At 41.2% G+C, this 23,751-nt stretch overlaps 1 protein-coding gene across 4 annotated transcripts in view; it reads left to right on the forward strand.

Annotated features, from left to right (window-relative positions):
- Positions 1–519: 519 nt before the first annotated feature.
- AGAP1 (ArfGAP with GTPase domain, ankyrin repeat and PH domain 1) overlaps positions 520–23,751 on the forward strand; it is a 402,057-nt gene continuing 378,825 nt past the window's right edge. For all 4 annotated transcript variants that reach the window (XM_052791201.1, XM_052791202.1, XM_052791204.1 and 1 more), the window contains exon 1: positions 520–1,238. In XM_052791201.1, the coding sequence (XP_052647161.1) occupies positions 1,076–1,238 (163 nt within the window). In that variant the 5' untranslated portion in view covers positions 520–1,075. The remainder of the gene's footprint in view (positions 1,239–23,751) is intronic.

The following is a 23,751-nucleotide window of genomic DNA, read 5'->3' on the forward strand; positions in this document are numbered from 1 at the left end:
GAGCTGCGGGGGGACCAACGGGCCATGCCGGGGCTCACGGTGAGGGGCTTCGCCCCGGGAGGCCCTGAGGGCACCGGCCGGCCCGCCCACCGCGCCGAGGGGGGTCTTCCTCCACTTGCCTACGGGGCGAGCGGCTGCTGGGCGCACGGGGCCCCCCGCGGGGCAAGCACCGCGTTCCAGGCTTCCCGCGGAGGCGGCTGAAGGGGACGGTCGCCCTGAGGGGAGAGCGGGAGAGCGCCCGGGCCCGCCGCCACCGCGATCCCCCGCGCCACCTCAGCGCGCCCCCTCACCACCACGCCGCACGCACCCCGGACTACATTTCCCAGCGTGCCCCGCGGCGGGCACGGTGCGGGCGAGGAGGGGCTGTGCGGGGCGTGGCCAGCGGCCTGCGCGGTGACGTAACGCGGGGGCGTGGCTTGCGTGAGCGTGAAGCGGGCAGAGGAGAAGGACGTGGGGGGGGGGGGGGGTGGTGTAGTGGGGCGAGCGCGCGGGAGGGTGGGGGTGGTGTGGTGTGTGTGTGGGAGACGGACCGTCCCGGTGGGAGCGGGGCCGCGTGCGCCGCCGCCACCATCCGCCGCCGCGCGCGGGGCGCCGGGCACGAGAGCGAGGCTGGGCCGGGGGCGCGAGGCTGAGGAGGGGCCGGCCATTGGCTGTCGGCGCGCGCGCGGGGGGCGGCGGGACCGGCCGCCGCTGCGGAGTTGAGGCGGCGGCGGGGGCCGGGAGGGAGCTCAGCGGCGGCCGGCGCGCTGCCGCCCTCCATGGGGCCGGGGGCGGCCGGCTTGCCTTGCCCCGTCGCCGCGATGAAGTGACAGCGGGCGGAGAAGCGGCGGCGGCGGCGCCCCTTGCGGGCTGCGAGGCGAAGGGCTGCTGCCGGGCCGGGCCGGCCCGGGGCGGGCGGCGGGGGGGGTCCGGTGAGTGAGGCGGCGGCGGCCGGGGCTCGCCCCCTGCGCGCCCCGCCTCCCCCCGCCGCCGCCGCCCGCCGACCCGCGCGGGGCTCTCGGTGAGGAGGGGAGGGACGGGGGAAGGCGCCGGAGCGGAGCGGGCGGCGGCGGCGGCGGAGGGGAGCGGCCGCGCCATGAACTACCAGCAGCAGCTGGCCAACTCGGCAGCCATCCGGGCCGAGATCCAGCGCTTCGAGTCGGTGCACCCCAACATCTACTCCATCTACGAGCTGCTGGAGCGGGTGGAGGAGCCGGTGCTGCAGAACCAGATCCGCGAGCATGTCATCGCCATCGAAGGTGAGCCGGCGGCTCCGTCGCGGCGGGGAGAGGGGCAGGCGGCGGCCCCCCCCCCCCCGCTCCCCCCGCAGCCCGTGGCCCTGCATGCAGGGCACTGGCGGGCTCACTGGGAGCAGCTGCCTGCACCTTCCTGGCTGCCTTCCCTTCCTCCATCTCCCCGTGGCAGGCTTTTTTTGGGGGGGCGGGGAGGGTGTCTCTTGGCGTGGTCCCCATCGGTGCCTCTGCGCTGAATGCCCAGGGTGGCCCCCCGGTGTGGGTGTCCTTCACAGGCATAAGCGGGAGGCGAATTTGTTGAGAGCGGGGCTGGACAGGGGCACCCGGCGCTGCGGGGAGAAGTTGTTTTGCTTCTTGCCTGCTGCTGGTGTGCAGACAGAGCAGCGATCGTGTTAGGACTGGGTCAAGGTGGGAAGGGTGATGCTCGCTTTGCCTGCCAGGAGGGTCAGAGAAAATGAGTTTTTCTTCGGTGCTCCATGCAGTTTTTGATGGAGGCGTTAAGCAGGGGTTCAGCTTTAGTAGTGGTAGAGTGGGTGAGCAAGATGTACAACTGGATTACAGAGCGGTAGCCTGTCTATGCAGCCGGGTAAAAACAGGTTTGAAGGCAAGATGGAGATAACAGTCTTCTAAGCTTAGGTTTATATGCATCTATCACCGAAGGAGCCCTACAGAGACTCCTGAACTGCTTAGGATGTGCAAAATAAGGAAAAAAATTGCCAGTGTTGGGAAGTCTGCAGATATTTTTCTTCACTGTCACTGGAGTTAAAAAGAGCAAACAGTATTAGCCAAGAACATGTATTTTAAGAAGAAATTTTTGAGTTATTTTGCATGACAACTTACTAAGCTTTGTATTCTGTGCTTTTGCAATTGAAATAGTCTGCCACTATTCTGGAAGGGATTCAAGCTTGCAGAGTATGATGTACAGCAGCTGAAATAGAGAGCTGCTTAAAACCATCTTGTGTTGTTAGCCTATCTTGTCCTTAAATTATATGTAATAAAAAAGTCCTGAGGGAAAAGCTGCTATTGAGATTGTTACTCAAAAGAGTGCATTATTCGTCTGACTCTTAAGCAGTGCAGCTTGAATAGACAGACGTCATGTTTAGTACTGTTAACATTTTATGGGTGGTGGGAGGAACCCCCCACCGCTCCCTTTTAGTGTCTTGTATAGCAAGTCACTGTGACTGGCAGTGCCTGTCACTCTATTAAAGAACCTAGTCCACGGCTAAGTCTCTGCATCCGACTAAGTATGTGGCAGAGTTCTGTGCATATTCTCTGTTGTATTAGTCACTTTATTGAAATTATGGTGTGTGGTTGTCGGCTTCTTGGAGTCTGGGTTGTCCCCTCCTGGGAGTCCTTCCCCTTTGCTCTCCTCTTTCGCTGAAGAGATGGAAACTTACGGATTGTGGGAAGGATACAGCACAGGCACCACTCTTCCTTTGAGTGCTACTGGTGTTTGGATTTCTGTGGGATAGATCATGCCTTCAGCAGAATATTTATTTGTTTGTTAAGTGGTAATTAATACATGTTTATGTGGTATAAATATGTTTCTTGAATAAGATGCTTGGGATATGGTGGGGCAGCCAAGTTTGTGTTGAGGTGGGAGGAAGATGTGAAGCACTGTACGTAGTTATCTTCATAGCATGTGACTTATGTTAGTCTTTTCATGTATTAATGATTTGTGTTACCTAACTGTAGCTCAGTTCGTTTGTCAATCACGAGGACTTTAAAACTAAAATAGCAGCCTGCAAATGTGTTTCAAAAGCAGAGCTGATGAGTAAAATTTTTGTAGACAATTTGCTGTCTAACTTGCATTGGACACTGAGTCATGAAACCAGCAGGTCTGATTCATGGGAAAGATTTATCTAGAAAAAGTGTATATTTTTAAGTCTTTTCTGTTCTGAGGGCTCTTCAACTAACAAATACTAAAAGTTGCATATACTTAAAAAAATAACAACTTGCTCTTTTAGGTTACAACTCTGCCAGGTTGTATTTTTGGTAAGCCTCCTTCATCTAACTATTTCTTGCTGATACCAACTTTTAAACCTTTGTGGCAATGCCATACTGCGTGTAGGAAGAACTTAGAAATAGTCATTTGTTTTGCGGCTGTCATAGTCCAATTTTGCTGCAGAGTTGAGTGTTGTAATGGTACTCCCCGAATCACAAAACCTTTTGAGTTCGAGGTACTGGGCTTTTTCACTGACTGCCAGGAATCGTGGTGTGGTTGGCATGTTCCTGGCATGAGAAAATACTAAGTAACTTTTTGCTGAAATAGTTCCTTCCAGTGGAATGAGAACTGTACCCTTTAAAGAAAAGAACATAGTCTCATTAGTTCAGGCTGCTTTAGACTGTAACTCCAACCAACATGTGCTCCTTGAACAGCTCAAATAATGACCTTTCCTGATCAAGAGAGGTTTGACAGATCTGGAGGAGAACATAGAAGCTAAAGCAATTTCAGACTTATTTCAGTGAAGTAGAGACACTATTACTTACTTACTCTCAGAATTTTCTTTTCAATATAGAGCAGCACTGTCTTCCCAACACTTTGGATTTTTATTGGCAATGTAAACCCTCTTTCTTTTTAGGTTTTGAGTTCTATTATAGGAGTGCCTGGACGTACTTGCTGGATCAATGACTGTTGAAATAATGTGAAATGAAAACTGGCCTTTCAGCTGCAGCAATTATTTATATTCAAGTACATCAGTTGTATCTAGTCTGAAGAGAGCAACTGCTAAACATTCCTAAATTGGGTCCTAAATTGACATGTTGATGTTTTTTGCACAGAGATTTCTTTCCTTGTATTATTCTAAGTTAGATGTGATACTGGGTAAAACAGTTCTCTCTGATACTAGTTCATTAGCTTTTCCTCACTGGATAAAAATGCTAAAAGTTGGTTACTTTCAGGCTCTTGAATTTCACAGAGTTACAAAGTCAACACTTTAAAAGCATATACTTCCATTCTATTTTCTTTGTATGAAATTAATACTAAGTAGCCAAACAATTTTAGGTGTTGTCATTTAGACTGTTAACTGTAGTAAAAACTGTCTTCACATGTTCTGTAGTTCATGAGCTTAGTTCTACCAGTAGATACATCAGTACTTGAGCAATATTGAACAGGTCTTATATCAAGTATGTTGTGTGCTTAGAAATGGAGAGAAGATGACGTGGATTGACTTCAGCAGTCTTTAAATTGCTGGAAATGTCTTGGGGTTTCAAGGTATGGTGATCTTAAAGTGTACATGTAGATATGTAAGGGTGGGTAATAGCTGAATATGTCAGTACCAGTTTCTATCATCCAGACGGAGAATAGCTTTATATTGTTATAAAACTTTAAGAATGATGCAAAACCAAGGAAAGATGGTGAAAAATTTAATTTTTAATCCTTTATGAAGGGATTTTAAAACAATCTAACAATGTCAATGTCATCTTGGTGAATAGTCTATAAAAACACTTTTGCTAATATACTTATTACTGACAGATGCTAATGCAGCAAGTGTTAAGCATCTGAAATAGTTGCTATCCTTTTATGCAGTGGCAAGCCCATCAAAACAGATTCTGCTTCACCGTGGGGTTCGGGCAGATTTTCCTAACTGGGAAATATCTTGAATCCTGTACTAGCAAAACAAAGCCCTAGTGATGAGGCTTAAGGTACCGGTTTCAGTGTGCATTGAGAGTAATTTCAAGATGTTCCCTGGAGTCTGTGTATGGTTTTTTTTTTTTATTTCCTCTCCCTGAATGAATAGGAGATCTGATTTTATTTATGTATTTATTAATCTAAGGGGAGATTGTTGTTTTAATTCTTACGGATGCCATACCAGACATTATTCAATGATGAATTGCTGTGTTCCAGCACATTTTGTGATTTCTATTTTAACTTTCCTGTTAAAAAAAAAAAAAATTTGAAAAGTGTGTTGTGAATGCTAGTTTGAGTTTTGAAATTATGATTATTAAGTATTCAGAAATAACCTAAGTCTTAGAGAAAATATCAAATCTGTACACTTGGAAATTACTTCTTTGGGGCAGTGAAAAGATCCTGATGCACTGGGGGAATGGGTGGGTGGGAGAGAGAAAATGGCAGAAGGTATAAACTTTGGGTTTTTTTTTTCCTTCAGTCACTTTTAAAAGTACTGTTTTTTGAAAATTAAGTAATTTAGGATGGAGCTAAAACTCTTGAAGTGCATACGCATTAGAGGCATCTGCCATTAACAGATGTGGGAATCCACTTTGGTGTTATTACCTGTTGTGGCCATTCTTTTCTTGGGGCCCTCTAACTTTGCATCTCCTTAAATGATGGTATCAGGTATGTTGGGGGGGGCAGTGCTATCGTAGGACTACATCTTACAGGAGAAGTTATGCTCAATTTGGGAGCTGAGATAACAATAGTATTTGAACACTTCTGTTGCTACTGAAGTCTATGAGACAAGTTGAAAAATGAATGTACTGTAAAAGCATTGTTTTCTGTTGTGAAATATAAGACTACAGCTGTTTTTCCTGCTTAACATACCTGTTCTCTCCTGCTTGATGATAGAAACATAGCAGGCATGTCAATGATCAATCTTCTTTGGCTCCCTGTTATGGAAGGAGTATCATTATTAGTTGACTTTTCTTGCCAGCTTAGTGATAAGGTGAAGGTGAATCACAGCTGTATACTAGCCTCTTCTTAATCACGTGAGCCTTTCTGCAGGTGTACAAATAGAATCATAGGAGCAAAGGCTGATTGTAGTATAAGGCTTGGCAAAGAATTGTATCAAGCTGCACAGTGGAAATCATGATAGTCATTCCGAAAACTATTTGAATAGCAGTCACTCCTTTTACTTAGCTATTTTGTTGAAACAGACTTGGGAGATCCAGCATCTGGGTACCTCCATGCAAGTAAATAATTAAGTCAAGCTCTCGAGGAGGGGAGTTGGGGTATATGTTGTATTATTTCAGTACATTGAAAGAATGATGGTACAGTTCAGACCTTTAGGCATAAATGACCAAAGCTGGAAAAAACCCAAGTATTGCATAAGACAATTGCATCTTGAAACCTTAATAGCAATCACCCCATTCAAGCTTTTGTTATTGTTGTGCCTTTTTGAACTGTGGATCAAACTATATAATTTGAAATGATAAAACTGATTCTCCGAACAGCCATCTTGTTGCAGATTTCTGGAGAGAGGGCAACAATAGAGCATGCTGGAAATATGCTTTTTTTGTTTGTTTGCTGGGGGATTAAATTTTTGTGATTCAGTTGTAGGGAATCTGAACACGCTATCTATACTTAGTGCATTAGTGCATCTAGGTGAGTTCTGAGCTTACGTATACACAATAAGTATTGACTTGGGCAATGATCGTTGCCTGTAAGAGCCAGTGCAATATGTTTGGAGCAAGTCTCTTAATGCCTTTTTCCGCTGGTTGTGTACATGCGACTTGGTTTACTGAGTTGTGCGTTAACATAGCTAGAAGGTAGCATTCCATCTTGCTGTTTGTAGACCTTCAGTGTGGACAAATTGATGAAATGCAGTGCCTATTTTCTAGTTTTGGGGGCTAGTATCGAAATGGAAGGACGTTTCTTTTTAATGTGGAAGGTGGTAGACTTCAGCATATGAGTAACCAAGAAAATTCGAATTCTTGTCCTTAACTTTGCTTGCATGGTAAACAAAAAGTTAGGTTTGATAGTTGTGTCTTAAGTTACCAGAATATCTTAACGCTGAGTCGAACTGACTGTCCTTTTGGACTTTGTTACATGCTTTGTTGCTATTCTCAGCAAAAGCTGCATGATTAAATATCAGATACGTTTGAGTGAGTGCATAAAAGTTACAAATCGAGAGGAAAACCTTAAACCATTAACTTTTGAGGATAACTTTTTTCCTGAGGCAAAGGAGGATACATGCTGTGGATCAACTGATGTTGTTGGAACAAATGTGTTGTGAGGCTTTAGGTTCTTCAGAGAGTGTGCCGGGCTTCTCCCACCGTTTGCTTTGGGGGATTAGTTTAAAGCAGCATGCAATAATGCTGAAACAAGAGTTCATGCTGCTGTGTATACAGATCACTGTTTTTATTTCTGTTTAAATTGGCAAATGAGTCTTACTCCCTAAGAAGAGGTGGCACTCAGCAATGCAGCAGATTGGACATTTGATTCACTTTGGCTCATCTCAGGCGCTTCGGAAAAGGAAATGGACCTTGTAACATTGGTTGCTGTGTTTATGTTCTGCGTTGTACTTTAATTTCAGTTTCCTAAAGGTGACATAGGTGCTTAAGCTAAGTGTCTTCACAAGACTTATTTTCTAATAAGGTATATTATCTGACACCTGAGGTATCCATAGTCTTAGTCTTAACTTTACGACCTGAAGAAAGTGGTTTGACTCTTGGATCACGTGGTGAAAACTGATGTGGGAATACAATGTATTTTATTAATTGCAAGTATTAAGGGATGCGCTTACAAACATACTGTATTCTGACAGTCATAAGTGAAATTAGGAATCCCACTTTTTTGGGAGAATAGTGGAGATTAGGAATAGTGGCAGACAGATGAAGAACTTCTCCTCAGACCTTTGGAGTACTCTGTTCTCCACTGCATCACAACTGGGAATTGGTTTTGTCCTTACCAATAAGCAAGGTAAATGGCAGTGTTGATATTTTTAGCAAATCTTTGAAGAAAAGATAATGTAAGCTCCAAAAATGTAGCTGAAATGGAGAACTTGGTTGCATCTCAACTGTGTGACCTTCTGCTGACAATGCATTTCAAACATCCGTTTCTGCAATTGTTAGTTTTTATGTTAAGGGTATTCTTTCTGACCTTTATACACATAGCTTTACATAATTTGTGAAAAAAATCTAAAATGATTACTTAGTAATCTACAGTGGATAAAATTCCCCTAGTCTGAAAGAGAAAGTACTGTATTAAATAGTTTTGATAATACTAACATCTGAGGGAATAAGAGATTTGCCTTCTGCAATATTAGTTTTTGTCCTTGACTACCTTTAAGCACTGTTTGTACTTCATGTCACCTATATGCAGGGAGAACTGTGGCTAAACTTCTCTTTTGTATACTCAGTTGTCTTCGTACCGTGAAATAATTGACCAAAAACAGTGCCAGATGTGGACAAGTTATGAGATGCTGTTAATTTTTGATTTAAAGACTTCTGGGAATTCTGTACCATCAGGACTTGGATATGGTTTCATGGATGTCATCTGTATATAGAGAGAGATGTATGCATGGACCCCCATGGTGAGGGTGGGCGGGTGCCCTGCAGGGGCCACTGCCTGGGCACGAGTGGGAAGAACAGAGGAAGGGCAAAGACCCCAAATAGTGGGGCACTGACTTGGAGCAGGAGGCTCAGACAAGTTTGGTTTGGGGACGGTACTGGGAGCCTCCCCACCCCTGCAACAGGCTGAGAACACTGGTGTGATGAGTTGTGCCTATTCCTGTGCAGGAGAGCTGCTTGGCCTGGGTGCCTGGGTCCCTCCCCCCATGCCTGGCCTTGGTGAGGTGTGTTTTGGGGGCTGTTCTATTTTTTTTGTGTGTTTTGGTTTGGGTTTTTTTGTTTGTTTGTTTGTTTCAATATAAATTCCTACTTGGCACTGGTGAGGCCACCTGGAGTACTCTGTCCGGTTCTAGGCTCTCCAGGACAAGAGAGACATGAGCACACTGGAGAGAGTCCAATGGAAAGAGTCAAAACGGAAGAGCTAATTTAGTATTTTCTAGTGTGCTAATTATCAGGCATTTCACTTACTTGTCATGTTATACTTGGCGCTCTACTAACAATGCTCATGTTCATATGTTTGGAGTTCTAAGTCATTGATATTGAACCTTGTTGCTGTCTTAAATCTCGTGTTTAAATGCAGTGCGAAGATACAGTTCAGCTGCAGTCAGACTCTCCAGTGTGTGGGTACAGGGCAGTGAATAGCTTTTTGAGTGATGAGGTTAAACTTTTACAAGGATTTTATAAAATCAAGAACACTTCAATTCTGTCTATATGGAAAGACTGTTCAACTACTACTTAGTCTTCTGGACAGAGCTTTTGATCCAAAGTTGTTTGCAATTAATTTGTACTTCTGTTGTAATTGTGATAAGGTTGTAAATGCTGCATGAATCTTGTGACTACTGTTAGAAATAAGGTAACAGTGCTGTCTCACTTAAATGTATTTGGGCTACAAGGGATCTATGACTTAGAAAGTTTGTTTTAAATTTCTAATTCCAAGGTGGAAACAGAGGAGTTGTCAGGTTCCCTTGTTGGTAGCGAGTCCATTGTGGGCAGCTGGCAATTCCAAAGCTCTCTGGAAGTATTTAAGGTCTTTTTTTTTTTTTTTTTTTTTAAGGTGCATGGATGCAGATGTGTTACTTAATCAGTATGTGCACATTCAACCTCATTAATGCCATTTCAGGATTCTGACTGATATGGTAACTGGAGCCTGTATAATGGTACAAATGAAAGGATGTTAAGATGGCAGGGCATTTCTAACCCAGTGAGTGACTTACTGTTTTTTCATTTTTTTTCTTCCTGTTGCTTAAGTAAGCTTCAGTTAACCACTTAAGGATGAAAGTACTAGAACCACAGGATTGATGTGTGTGAAACGTGTAATTTCAGTGTCTTGTTTAGTAGCTTTATTTGTTTACATATTTGGATAATAAATGTAAACCTAATGATTAGACAGCTATTTTGTTTGGTAATTTCCCGTTCTGCACTTAAGAAGAGTACAGGCAAGCAAAGTGACTCTTAAGAATACTGGAACTGAATCTATGGCTTTAGCTGTATTGCTTTGTATTTATTTATGAGAAGCTTCAGACGCAAATATTTAATCTTTTTTTTTTTTTTGCATCATTTTGAAGGGATTGAAGGACTGTTTATAGCCTAGGCCAAATCAATGCTCGACGCAATTTAACTTGAAACCTGTAGGAAAATCCACTTTGACTTGAACTTGGTAGTGCTTACATTTTCTGTTAAACTAAAGCTGCAGATGAAGGTCTTACTGTTAGTAAATTTTCTATTAATTTATACCACTATATCTATACTTTGCAGCTGTATTTTTCAGTAACATAACCAGAAGGAGGATACAGCAAAATAGTCACTGTTGCAGGATTTTGTAGCATCCTGTTACTTACTCTCACGACTTCGTTAAACAGATACAATAGTGTATGAATGCGTTATTTCCATTATCTGCTACTTCAACTTCCCATGTTCAGGAGGGCAGCCAGGAAGCCTGTCTTTTAGGTATCACAGCAACTGTGTTCTCTAGACAAAACATGCTAAAAGCGTGGCACTCTGGGTGCCCAGACAGCAGTCATTTAAATGTATACCACTTAACTTTGCAAATGCTTGTGTATCTGAGTTAACTAGTCATGAACCACAAGCAAGGCTTTATGTGTCACTTGGTCAATAACCCAAGACTGATGTCTGGAGACCTTAAATAAGGAGGTGGCTGGGGTATGAATTTGTACGCACATGGAAAGCAAGTGTAGCAGGAAGACTTTAGATGTTAGGCTTCAGCTGCCTATCTAAATACGCTTGCTTTGCATTTTTATATTTCTTATGGAATGTTTTGTTATTGAAAGACAACTCATACACAGAATAGTAGTTCTTAGGGTAACTGCAGCATAGCACTGGGCAGTAGATGTCATTACCCACTAGTGACACATGAAAGTAGTTGCATTTGAATGTAGGATCACCTGTGTTCTCATTGGAGTATGATACAAATGGACCCAGCAATCTTAGGATACTGAAATGGTCATCTAGTGCAGGAATAAAATCATCAATATGCTTCTGTGTTCTGTGCTGTCGGAGCCTGTTCCTCTCCACGGAGTCAGTGTTAAGGGGAGTGGAAGCCTTAAGGCCTGGAATAGTTAGCAGGTGTCTGATCAAAACTGCATTGCTGGGATAATAAAGTTCATGAACTGAAGATATCCTCAAGTTCTGTTATGCGTGTACCTGAAGGGTAGAGTGGAGATGGCCAGTGTGTGGACAGGTGAGGAATTTTGTGCCTGGATAGCATAATCTGGTTTTGGACTTGAAAGTTTCGGTGGACGGGTCGAAGGCATGTTATTTCTTTTCTTTTTGTTTTAGTATTTGTGGAACCCTTCATTATAGCTTCTCTCAGGAGGGGTGACCTTTCTGTAAGTGATAAGACAGTGTTTTGATAGATGCTGTTTTTCATCCAGCAGTGAATTTCCTCAAAGATACCAGCCAAACTCAGGAAAACTCTCCCTAACTGGGGAAGTGGGGAAGGAGATTGAGACATCTAAGGCTGTGCATGGATTTATAAAGCATGAAGTTGAGAGAAATCTCCAGGTAGGTCTCCAGGTCCAGGAAATAATCTTAAATACACTTCTGCAGATACTTAGAGATGGAAATGTTAGAGCTTCATAACTCCTTTATAGAAAGGATCTAAAAGTGTTCTCAAAGCATAGAAATGATTGTGGCTTTGCAGTTTAAATCTGGTGGTTTGAACTAGGTTAGAGGGTGCAAGTTAATTGAATGGTCCTTTTTCTGCCCCTGCTTTCTACCGCGTTAGAGCCAGAATTAGTCATTCAGTGAAATTGCTTGAGGTAGCTTGAAGCTTTATAATAATTTTAATGTCACAAAGCCAAAAATCCAGTGATCTATCTCCCTTCCTGTGGCAGCTGTTGTAACATGCTAATGCAGTGAAGAGTAGCAGAAAGTCAACTATAGCAGTAGGAACCTACGACATTTTTTGTCGTGAACTTGGCCTACTAAACTACCTGTAGTGCTTCTGAAGTGTTGAGCTGACTGCAGGATGCAAAAGATCTCTTGAAAACTAAGCCTTTAGAAACATTGGAATAGTAAGGAGTAATTGAGCTGCTGTTGGATTCTTAGATTGGAATATTGATGTCTCTTCTTTTGTAAACCTAATGCAATGGTATGAGTTAGGCTTTAGTGACTAAGTGCTTCATGATGTGGAGAGGTTAAATAATAACTGATACTTCTGTCACAGTAAACTGTGTACTGCTCACAATCATCTGTAGACCTGGTAGGCATTTATGTTCAGGTGAAGGTGGCCTGATGTTGGACTAATGTGACAAACTGGGCCTGATAAATAAGTGAAAGTCAGAGATAGGAGATGTGCATGATTGCTAAATTGGCATACAGCTTCATATCTGTTGTTCTAGCTACTGTTGGAGGCATATTATAAAACAGGTATCCAGTTCTTGAGAGAAAGATGGGCTATATATATCTTATTTGGATAACTTCACTGTTTAGCACTAAAACTAGAATGATAGCTTGGAAGATATCAATAGATATGGGCATGTGATACTGAGAATTCTGATAAAGCAGTTACAAATAATTTTGTTATTAATCGCACCATCTCTGTTTCTGGCTAGAAGGTATTAGTACTTGTACCCTTGGCAATACAAGTGTCAACTGTCAAAACTAATAAATAATGACAGTGAAAGAAAAGAATGTTCCTTTGCTTTCATGAAGTCAATGATGTAGCAGAGTTTAAAAGTGCTTTTATAGTGACACTTTGTTAATATTTTCAATACACGCTAAAGTCTTCATAGGATTGTTTTCTTTTTTGGTACTGTGAATAAAGGCGAGTAATAGTTTTCCCTCAAAATACATTGCTCCTAGAAAATTTTAGATTGCTGTTTGAGCTTGGGGTTGAAAGATTTCTGTGGGTCTCTGGGCAAGCTTCTGACCCCTCTGCACAGGATGGTGACAGCGATAGGTAGCTGCTTTGCATTGTATGAAATGGTAAAAATTGGCAATGCTACTGGTATGCTCTGAATATGAAGAAAATCTATAGCTGCAGTGTTAGTGCATGTGGCACTTTCCTATAGTCGTTTCTCACTTTTTTATGGCAATTCCGTTACTTGAACATGAGTCTCTAAGTTCACCCTTGGAGTTGAGTAAATGAAAGCAGGAAGGCATAGAAACAAACTGTGGAAAACTATTCCTGTACCCTGTGGCAACTCATCTATTTAGTCCATTTCATTACTTTTCTCATGCAAAATAAGATTCTAATTTTAACCTGCATTAATTAAGCTTCAAAAATACTTCACCGCTATGAGATTGCAGCATTTAATAGCCTCTAGATATATAGCAATACATTAGTTTAGGGATGGAAGGATCTTGCTATGGACTTATCTTGAAAAATTGAGTAGGGTGTGGCTGACCCAAAGGGCACAACTTGCTTGAGGCAAAAGATGCACTGAATACATAGGTGCGTAACCTCTGAGAGGGAAGTAAGTGATGTGTGTTAATCACCTGGGTAACAATTCTAGCCAGGTTAGGTGGACAAATATTTACAGTGGTCATCTGCCTTCATAACTGCTTAATGCATTTTAAAGCTAGTATTTTAGCTAAGTCAGGAGACCTACATGACTTACAAAAAGACAGTACTTCTCTGGGAATATTTTGCTTACTGGAACATCTTGCTTCTTGCATAATAGAGTGAATTCAGTTAGAGGGTTGCTGGTTTGATTTATGATGCTAATTGATGTGGTAGTTGATGTGAACTGCTTGTACTAATTGCTCACTTGCTAATAATCTCCAAATTATCTGACAAAAGCTTTTAAAATGGAGCATTACATGTTTTTTAAAACTGGTCAGCATACAAATATAAACAATTGGGGGCCCCTGTTTTGCTTGTAAGTGCCTAATACTAGTGCTGGTCCATTTTAGTCACTGTAATGTTATAGGGAAACTTTGGTGGCTTTAATGTAGTCTTGTTCTTTTTTTAAACAACCTCTGGAAAAATATTTTTCCAGAGCATGCTTTTTTTTTTCCCCTCCTTAAACTGGAACATTACCATTATCTATATGGTAAAGGTAGAAAATGTATGATAACTTGACTGCGCAGTTTTAGGTAACAAAGACATGATGTGCCATTTGAATTTGTGTTGATGCGCACATGCCAGTCAAGCGCAGCAGAAACTGCAGTGGGTAAACATAAGAAAAAAAATGGGGATAATTCATGCAATGGTATTGAGATAAGGGTATGTTGGCTGACTGATTCTGGTAAAGGAAATGTGCATTAAGTATTTTACTTACTGTGCAAACCAATTGACTGTAATGTAAGCTGGAAAGCTTTTGTATTTCTGGGCTGATAGGGGAAATCTTAATGTTAGATTATGGAATGCAATAGTCTAAAGAGGTTACTTTTACCTTTCCTTAAATAAGGAAAGAACTATTTGAGGAGAGATGAGTAATAGCTGACTTCAGTTTTGAGAGTTGTACAGGCTGCTGTCTGTGTGAATGGGGTAGCTGGGCAGGATCTCTTTGCTTCTGTAACATGTTAGATTAGAGTAGGTGTTTGATAAAATGAACATGAATCTATCTTGAACCTAATATTTCAAGGTGATTTAGATGCTTCAATGAATATGAAGTTTTCTAATTTGAGACTTGCTGTGGGAGCAAGCCAGTAAGCACTGCAATGAGACTACAGACATCTGAAAGAAATTCGTCAGTTTGGAGGGAAAAAAAAAAGCATTTAAATACTGGTGTTTGGCTGTAACTTGAATGTAGGGTGTCAACAGCAACAGGCAAAATACCTCAGTGACCTAAAAAGTACAAGTATGTCCCTTTAGAGATTACTTGATGTTAGGTAATGACATGCTATTAAAATTAAAGCTCACTTATATATCCCTTGATTTGCTAACTAGGCCAGTCCAATAGTTTTTTAAAAAAGCAGTAGATAAATGGGAAAAATCAACTTTGCCAGAATTTGTAAAGAGCAAGGTAGCCTACTAGTGTTGTATCAGATTTTTTTTTTTAATTAGTATGTAGATAAGGTGGCTTACTCAGGCTGAGCCAGCTGCCTGCTAGAAACCTGAGTACAAATATCATCATCTTGGAAGAAAGCAGCACTGAACCTGCTAGAAACCCGAGTACAAATATCATCATCTTGGAAGAAAGCAGCACTGAAGTGAGGCATTTCAAAGTTGTCTGGTGTTCCTTAATTTCAGTGAAAGGTGCTATCAGAGGAACCTCTGTTACTGTGCAACGTTGATACATTTCTTCTGGATTATCTGACATTCTGCAGCTGTTTTTTTTGTGTAGTTTTCATAGTATTTCTCCACTCAGCAGATGGGAATATTGCTTACTAGGTAATTGGTGATATTTGATAAAAGCTGTTCAGTGATGACACATTAGGCATTAGGTAAATCAAATACACATAAATAGATCCAGTTACAGATGGGATTAGATCTTTTTAAAACACGATCAGCGGGGCTGTAATATAAAAAAAAAAAAAACAACAAACCACAAAACCCCCCACAAACCCAACCTGCTACAAACAGGTATGAACATAGCTGTATAAATCTGTTCTTCCTGACTTGTGTATTTTAGTTTAGTTATATTTAATAACACTCAGTAGGTGGCTCCAGATGCTATTGTACTTGCTGTGATAAATCAGAGGTACTTAATCTAGTTTACTCCGCAAGTTACTTTAAAAGACTTGGAGACAGCTTAAAAAAACCCAAAACAAAACAACCAACACTATTTGTGTGACTGTTGTAATATGTTAAAGCAATGCTTTTGAAAAGCCACTTCTTTCCCATTGTCTACATGTTGGTTGTAAATATCACTTTGTGTATATGCATATTGGAGCTGGCAGGCAACTGTTCAGCCTGGATGCAAATGTTATTGCTAATGCAGAGGTCTTGGTGCAGACTGTGGGACTCGTTAAGGGACTGTGTACAAGACGGTTAGTCTGTGTTGATGCTGCATGCTGTCAGTGTTGTTAACACCTAAGCTAACTAGACTGAAGCTGGCTTCAATGTGTAGAGAAAGTAATGTAGTTTTAAATCTGATGAGATGAATTTTGAGATGTGTTTCCCGGCTAATTCTGGAACAGTTTTGTTTTGAAAAACAGTAAGTAACACAAATATGAACTGTGTCTATTCCCTCAGTATCAGTCTCTTGTTTGCCTCTGTTAACTTGTTAATCAGGTCAATAAAAAGGCTGTTCATAGCTAGGTATGTCAGCAGAGATAGAGGATATTTACTGACCTCAGGGGAACATATTCCCTGGGCAGTGATTAAGATACAGGTTTCACTGGGGATAGTGTGTGGAGAAAACTACAGGATGCCAGAAAACCCCTCTACTAGCTTGTGAACTCTTTGTCTGGTCAGGTTGATTTCACCCTTGTGTTCTTAGGGTGTTCAGTGGGCCTCCTGTGAGGATCATGTCTGGATTGAGAAAAAGCGTTATCTGTGTGCATAACAGGCACTTGTTGAAACATTAAAGTATAAAAAGCTAATATCAAGAATGAGTGCAGTGGGCTTAAATTTGAAGATTTAATTTTCCATAAAGCTCTGAAAAAGCAGCAGCAATGGCAACGTGATAACACCGATTATGAACTGTCCTTCAGATCTTGTATTGCCAAATTATTGAAGTAGTACCATCCTGTACAGACTCAAATAAAACACAGTGATAATTAAGTCTTTTGTCTAATTATAGTCCATTCTTTTAAAGCAAAACATCAAGTCTGAGTCTTAGAAGATAGTCCAGTAAGCATCTTGGAAATGTTGACTCTGTAATAGTGATAGTGGCTCATTTGTTGGCATCCGAAGTGGGTTTTGTGTGTTGGATGCTGTGGCCAAGCTACTGCATAAGCACTTCTACATCGTGCAAGAGTGATCTGAAAGCCCACTCTGTGCGTGCTACTGCTCCTGGAGTTAGAATCAGTTGCTAAACCAGTTTCTATACAGATGTGGTTGTCTTGAGCACAAAAAACAGTAAGGGGAAACAAATGGAATTTGAATGCATGGGAATTGTGTATGAGAAAACTGTATTAAGTTTAATCTTCTCCTTGGAAAGGTGGACTAATAGAAACTTTTATGCTGATGAGAAATGTGAGATGCAGAATCATCACTTGGGGAGAGAGTACAGGATTTGTTTTTTAACCATCGCAGCTTGAAAATAATTAATTCCTATGAAGTTGTAAAAATTTATTTTAATGGTCAAGATAGCTATATACACTTGCGGTATGGGAGAGTTAGTGGTTTCCTAACCTGAAAGAATTATTTTTTTCTTAGTGTTTGCCTCCAAGCAGGACAAACAGGCCATTGAAATGTAGGTGATGGTTGGAATATAGAGGCTTCAGTGTACGTTTGCTTTACTTTAGCAAACTTTTTGGGTGGTTGCAGGCTGTTGGCTTTTGGAAATAAAAAAAGCAAAATTCTCGTAATGCTCAAAGACCAGCAGCTGTTCCTGGGAGACTTTGAGGTATAAACTAAAATGACAAAACTTGAGAGAATTCCAAAGGCTTCTGGATTACCACTTTCATCTGCTTGGATGCTGTGAAGGGTTTTGATGCTGGACCTGGTTCTGCTTCTGGTCTCTGTAACTGCCAACTTTAAGACTGACTTCTGTATTTATACATTTATATATACTGTATCATAATAAGCATCTGATTTAAAGGCAAAGATTTTTTTGTTTAATTTGCATCTTCAATCTACGTGTCAGGAAATGTATGAATTTGCAGTTAAGTGTTTAAAAATAAAAAGTAGTGTGTTTAATTTTTTGAAAAGAACAGTGACAGTAAATCTAGTTGCTTTTATTTATGTTGCATTCAAGTGAAATGTGACAGGGTAGTGTTTGTCAGAAGGAATATGTACTTTGCTAATGACAAATTGTGATATAAAATTGAAATAATTGAGATTCAAAATCAAATCTACTTCTGATCCTATTTAATGACGCAAATTAGCCCAAACCAGATGGTTTCAGCAGGAGTCAAATAGTAACTTCACATTTTTCAGTTTGTTGAATGGCAGAACTGATGATATTGGGTTTCTTGTGGTTCTGTCCTCTTCCTAGAGAGCTTCACTGTAAAGATGCTGGGGATCCTGTGCTTTTCGTCCACTTTCTTGGGTGCTTCCTTCTGTAAGCCAAACCACTAGCAGAACAAGAGGCAGCATATGCTGCAGCTGCATCCAAGCTACCTGTGTGTCAGCAAGTGCATGTGTGCTGGTGTGAAGGCATGTGTGCAGAGTGACAAGCGGCAGGCTAAGGGGAGCCGTGCACATTGGGAATCTGTTCTTCCAGCTGGAAGACTAGTTTAAACGTTCTTCTCTACCCTCCTCCTAGGCATTTTGTTCTCTAGACTTCTACTGCTGTCAAATCAAGCTGAAACTGAGTAAAGAACTCAAAATTTCAAAGTGGAAGAGAGGATTTTTCATGTTTACACGAGGTTCACTGTAACATGGTGTTTTTTCATCAAGTGGCTAAACTGACTTGAATAAAAAGAAACAAAGCATTTTAACATATGCTCTGTGTTTCCTCTCTAGGAGGTGAAAGCTTTATGTTGAGAAAAGAATACAGTATTTGCTGCCATGTTGTAGCATGTGTCTAATTGCTAATCTTATGGAAATGATGTATTGAGCAGATGAGGCCTGATTAATAATTAATAAACTTGCTGTGGTACTATGAGAGTCTCTTGAGAAGGGAAAAAAAAAAAGCTGTTCTGAAATTCTCTTAAAAAAACCCCCGCAGGGTAAAGCCTCTTCAGGTTAGTCAGGCAAGCCAAGTTTGTAATCTGAGGGTTGTATTTCTGTGCTCCTTTGTGCCTTAGAATTATTACAACTTCCATTCAACTTGAATTCAAAATGAGGTGATGTGCTTCTTGATTCCCAGTTCAGATTTAGCTGAAAATAATACTAGGAATGTGAAAGGCTTTTGGTAAAGCAGAGCAACAGAGTATAAACTTGCTAAAAATGGATGTATATCTTTGCTGTCTTCTGAGAGTATAGCTTAAGAGTGGGAGACCCTGTAATGATTAATTAGCTGTTGCTAAAAGAGGAGAATCCTTCCACTCCACCAGCTCCCCTTCATGGGTTCTAGCCCTTCAGAAACCAGCTCAGTGTAAAAAAATAAGTAATTACTTTACTAGGATAGCAAGCTGAATAAGCTCACTTAAGACTCAAATGGGCTTCAGAGCTGTTACAGGAATGGGTGTGGGATTGCGCTGCAAGGTCTGGGACAGCTTGTTAGGGTGTCAAGAGGGCTGTTGGCTGTGCTCAGTGGATTGCTGGCCTGCACCTAAACCTTGCTTTCCTTAAGCAACAGGGGCAAGGTAGCAGAGTGCTGCACAGAAGCTACTGCAACTGAACTGAGCGGTAGGCTGTAAAATGACTTCCAAGCTCTAACGAACTTGAACCTGTTTCTCTGGGAGGTATATGCATGTTCTGATATGCAATTGACCATAAATATGTTGAACCTGAGTTGCTTGTATGATCAACAGTCTAAGGTTTTAATTAATCTTGCCAAAAGGCTATTATGCATTGTCCTTATGATTGTTTTTAATTTGCTATGTGCAAATTAAAATACCGTTAAGAGTTGTATTGCACGCAAGTCATGCAGCTAAACACAATTTTTGTTTCTAGCACTTTTTTGTATGATAAATTTCTTCTTGCTGAAGATGATATGGCACAGTCTATTTATGCTGGCTAGATGTTTAGGATTTTGAGCTGAACATAGTGAGGCACAGTTGCAGTTACTGCTAACTTGAGTGTTTGTGGCTTTTGTAAGCATCTGTTGATACCTGCAGATATTAAGGAAAGGAAGTTTTCTCTTCAGTACTTCTAAGCCATAATCACTCTAATCTTTTGATGGACCTTGACTATCTGCAGCTGTTTCTTTTTTGGAGGATGGTCAAGTTGTTTGTTAGGGACTTGTGAGTTGAGAACAGGCACCTTTAAAAGAAAGGGGTGGTTGTTGCAAACTTCACACCCACTATAGTGAAGAATGAAGCACTTCTGAAGCTTGGTAAATATGTACTGTGTCCTAGGCTTGAATGAAATGAGAAGCACATTCCTGAAGTCAAATTGTTGCCTTATGCTAATGCTGCTCGGTGTTGACTGCTTTGTATGAGATAATATAAGTAATCTTTAAATTAATGGGTGGCTGTGGTAATTTGTTAATGTTGAGAGAATTGCAGCACTTACAGGAACAGCTTTTGGCCAAAATATTAAGTTTTGCATTGGACAATTGGCAAAGTATATGAGTGCCCATGTACCAAGTACACTTGATTAGGTCTCCTTGCACTCAATCCCTCTTCCCCTAGTCTGTTTGTACTACAAAATCAGACTGCTCTGTAACTGTTGCCTTCTGTCAGTGAGTGTGGAAGACCATACAGTGCTGTAGAGATGAGAATTCTGCCAACATAACATTTTCCATGGGAGCATTTGTCAGGAAATTTCACTGAATGAAAAAATAAGCTAATGGGCCAGCGTAGATCAACCTTCTCATGTTATCATAGTACTTGTTTTTCCTAGCTAACCTGATACTGAAGTGTTGCGGTAGTTTGATAACTGGTGAGCGTTGGTATATTCTAGTTAGAGCAGTAAGCCCGTTCAAAACACAGATCTTAAGCTTTTAAGAAATGTCATCTTGTATTTCAGTGAATAACACAGGATTTATGCTTTCAGGTTTTCAATAACAGTTAAATTAGTATCACAAGTTACTAAGCTTTAGTGAAAGATTCTCGATGCTGCTCAACAATCACCAGTAATTAAGCTGTCTATGTATCTTGAATTTGTTGCAAATATAAACTCCTGAAAGGAAGGAAAATATATGGAATGATATTGCCTTGGGAAATAAACATCCAGTTATCAAAGCAATGGCACTGCCAGAGATGTCCGGATCACTCTGTGTGCTAGGAGGAATGTTGGAAGGAAACAATTCCAGTTGGTGTGAATTTCCTTAAGTGGCTGATTCAGTAAAAGTGGGCATAGCTTAAAGGTAACTACAGCTGCAGGCAGTAAGTAAAAGATAATCATCATCTAGAACATGGAATTGGCTGGTTTTGTGCTGACTTCGGCTGAAATGCATGGGGCTTAGCAACTTCAAGTGTTAAGTACTTGTGATCAGAATGCAGAGTCCATAGGATGGCAGGGTAAAACAGTGAGTTTTCTTTGCTGTTCTACTTGCAATAAAGCTAGGAATGCTTGGAAGTTTGATTTGCCTTATTTTCCTAATATTGAGGGTTCAGATCACACATTGAGATTTTTTTGTTGTTGTTGTAAAAGTGCTCAGTGGAGATAAATGATATAGCTAACTGTGGTATGTCTACTACAAATACTGTATTCTTGTGCTGCATTTCTGTGAAGTCTTTTTCCATCTAGTTGTTCTGGCTGTAGCCTTCCTAAAACTTGTGGTTATCATGTTGATATTCTAAAACTCTTAACTCTAAAAGCATCATAGCACAGAAGTGTTGTGACGGTGGAAGAGTTGTAAATTTTGAACAAAGTTCTCTGTATTGCCAAATACAAGGTAATCTGGTTTCTAACTAATGTGTTAGCGCTGGATATTCTAAGTACGCAAGCAGGAGGAAGTTTTCTCTTACAGAGTTTGTGGTGTTTGGAATGTGATGGATGTCTCAGACAAATCTGTTTATATGATGTTATTGAGTTTTTTCCAGGTAGCTATTGGTTAAGCTGTGTAATTTTTTTTTTTTTCTTTTTGAATAGCCAGTGTGGCTGTACTGGTTTTAAAAACAGATTTGAAGATGGGCCCAAGATTTGCAGAAGTTGTTAATTTAGATATTCTAGTTCTTATTGGTACTTTTTGCCTAATACTGTCTGGAAATGGAAAAATGGCTTGGAGGTATGAGTAGAACACCATGTCTGCTCCTTTGACAGACAGTATTACGGAAGTCTCACTGAAGAAGTAACCTTGTCAGTTTGTGTGCATCTTTACTGATGAGCATTGTTAGAGACTAGTAGCACTCCTGAGCAGTTCAGTAAAGAATGCTCTTCCCTATTAAATTAAAGCGTCTTCCAGATGACTTGGATCTCAAGTTCTAGGTGAGGCTTAATGAAAACACATTCCATCTTATTGCTAGGGAGTGTTGGCCTTCTTAAAATGCATGCTATTAACTGCTTCTGCTAATTTTAGAACATGTGTTCTTGAAATGCCAGTAGCAGCTACATACTTACTAAAATTGAAAATAAAGGGACTTTTCACTCCCTGGAAGATGTGTTTTAAAAAAAAAAAGTATTATGTAGAAGTTATGTGTTTAATTCTGTCATGGTTGAGGCTCAGGAATTCTTGACTGACTTGTGCTCAGGTTTCTGTTCAGTTTCAAGTAACTGGATGGGCTGTGCAAACTAAAAGCAATGTAGCTATGCCTGAATGTATATTAAATACAAGTACTAATCCTGTGGGACAAGGGTTCAGCATGTCAAAAGTGAACTCTTGTGTTGGCATACAGGTGAAAATGTAGTAGGACTTAGTACAAGTGCATACGTCCTGGAAGTTGAATGACCTTACTGAAAGCTTATTTCAGTTCACAATAACTTGCTCTGTTTGCCCCCCAAAATTTGGACTTTAATTTGCCATGCACAACAGTGAAGAATTATGATGGCAGGTTGCTACTGGTTTATGTTTGAAAATAATTTTAAGTGATTACTGATTGGGTTATGGCACTGTTAGCTTTCTGTGTAACCTGGCTAGAACAACTATTACCTGTATTACTGCAGTTACAAAATTTCACAGCCTTGCAGGGGGTTGTTTAATTTTCTTGGTAGCAGCCCAGGTTTTATGTGACATTTAGAGTACAACTTTCCTTTTTTTTTTGTAATGGAGGTTTATTTGAGACTGACAGTGAATGGGAAAGGATTGATGTAAAGAACAGAGCCACTGATATGAAACTGGGTAATTTGAAAGGGTGAGAACAAGACAGGGTGTTAGGTGAAAGACTAACACGGTGGGTTTGAGTGTGTTTGGGTTTCTCTTAGTTCTGTTAAATCTGCTAGCTGGAGATGTCACCAGAATGAACTCGTATACTGCTATCCCACAGTGGCTGAACAGCTGTGCGTTCAAGGTCTGATCTCACAGTCAAAGGCCAAGAGCAGCTCAGTGATACAAGAACTGGTGACTGTCTCCTCGGGCATGTGTAGCTGTGTGGCGTTGATAGTGGGGAAGGGCTGTGAATCGGACACAAAGTGGTCACCCCTGGTGTACTCAGCTGGTCTAAAGCCTTCCCTTGAAGTAGTCTGGTGATTCACATCTCTGCCACAGATACCGGAGTTAGTTTCTTATGTAAGCTGATTGGTCTTGATATTTAAAGCAGTCAGGAGTTTGTCTCTGCTGCTCCTTGGTGAATGGCTTCGAAGTTTTGAGCATCCTGATAATTGTGCTTTCTTCTGCTTGCAACAACCTTAACCAGCCTCCCTGTGCAGTGCTTTTGTTAGACACATGGTGTTTGCTGTGGGAATAATGACTAGAAGTCTCCTCACCTCCATCTATAGACTGAGCATTAAAGCCTTTATTTAAAAAAAACAAAACACCACCACTCCCCCAACCTCAACACAACCCTTCAGCTGGTTTTCAGGCATTTTCCTTGAAGCGGGGAAAATGCTCATAGTCTTTGTGTTACATAGCAGAAGGGTACCTGCTTGAAAGAGGAACTTGATGCCTGTGTGGGGTCTAGAAATGGGGTGGTTGGAGCCTCTGAAATTGTATCATTTTCATAATGACATGAGCTGATGTGTAAATGTTTCTCCTGGCTTAAAGGTGATCTGAATGGCAGCTGAAGCTGTGTGAGGAAAGGATAGGTACTGCAGGGTGCTATTCTT

This window comes from Harpia harpyja, chromosome 7 (genome assembly GCF_026419915.1).
Source record: "Harpia harpyja isolate bHarHar1 chromosome 7, bHarHar1 primary haplotype, whole genome shotgun sequence".
Classification (NCBI taxonomy): Eukaryota; Metazoa; Chordata; class Aves; order Accipitriformes; family Accipitridae; genus Harpia; species Harpia harpyja.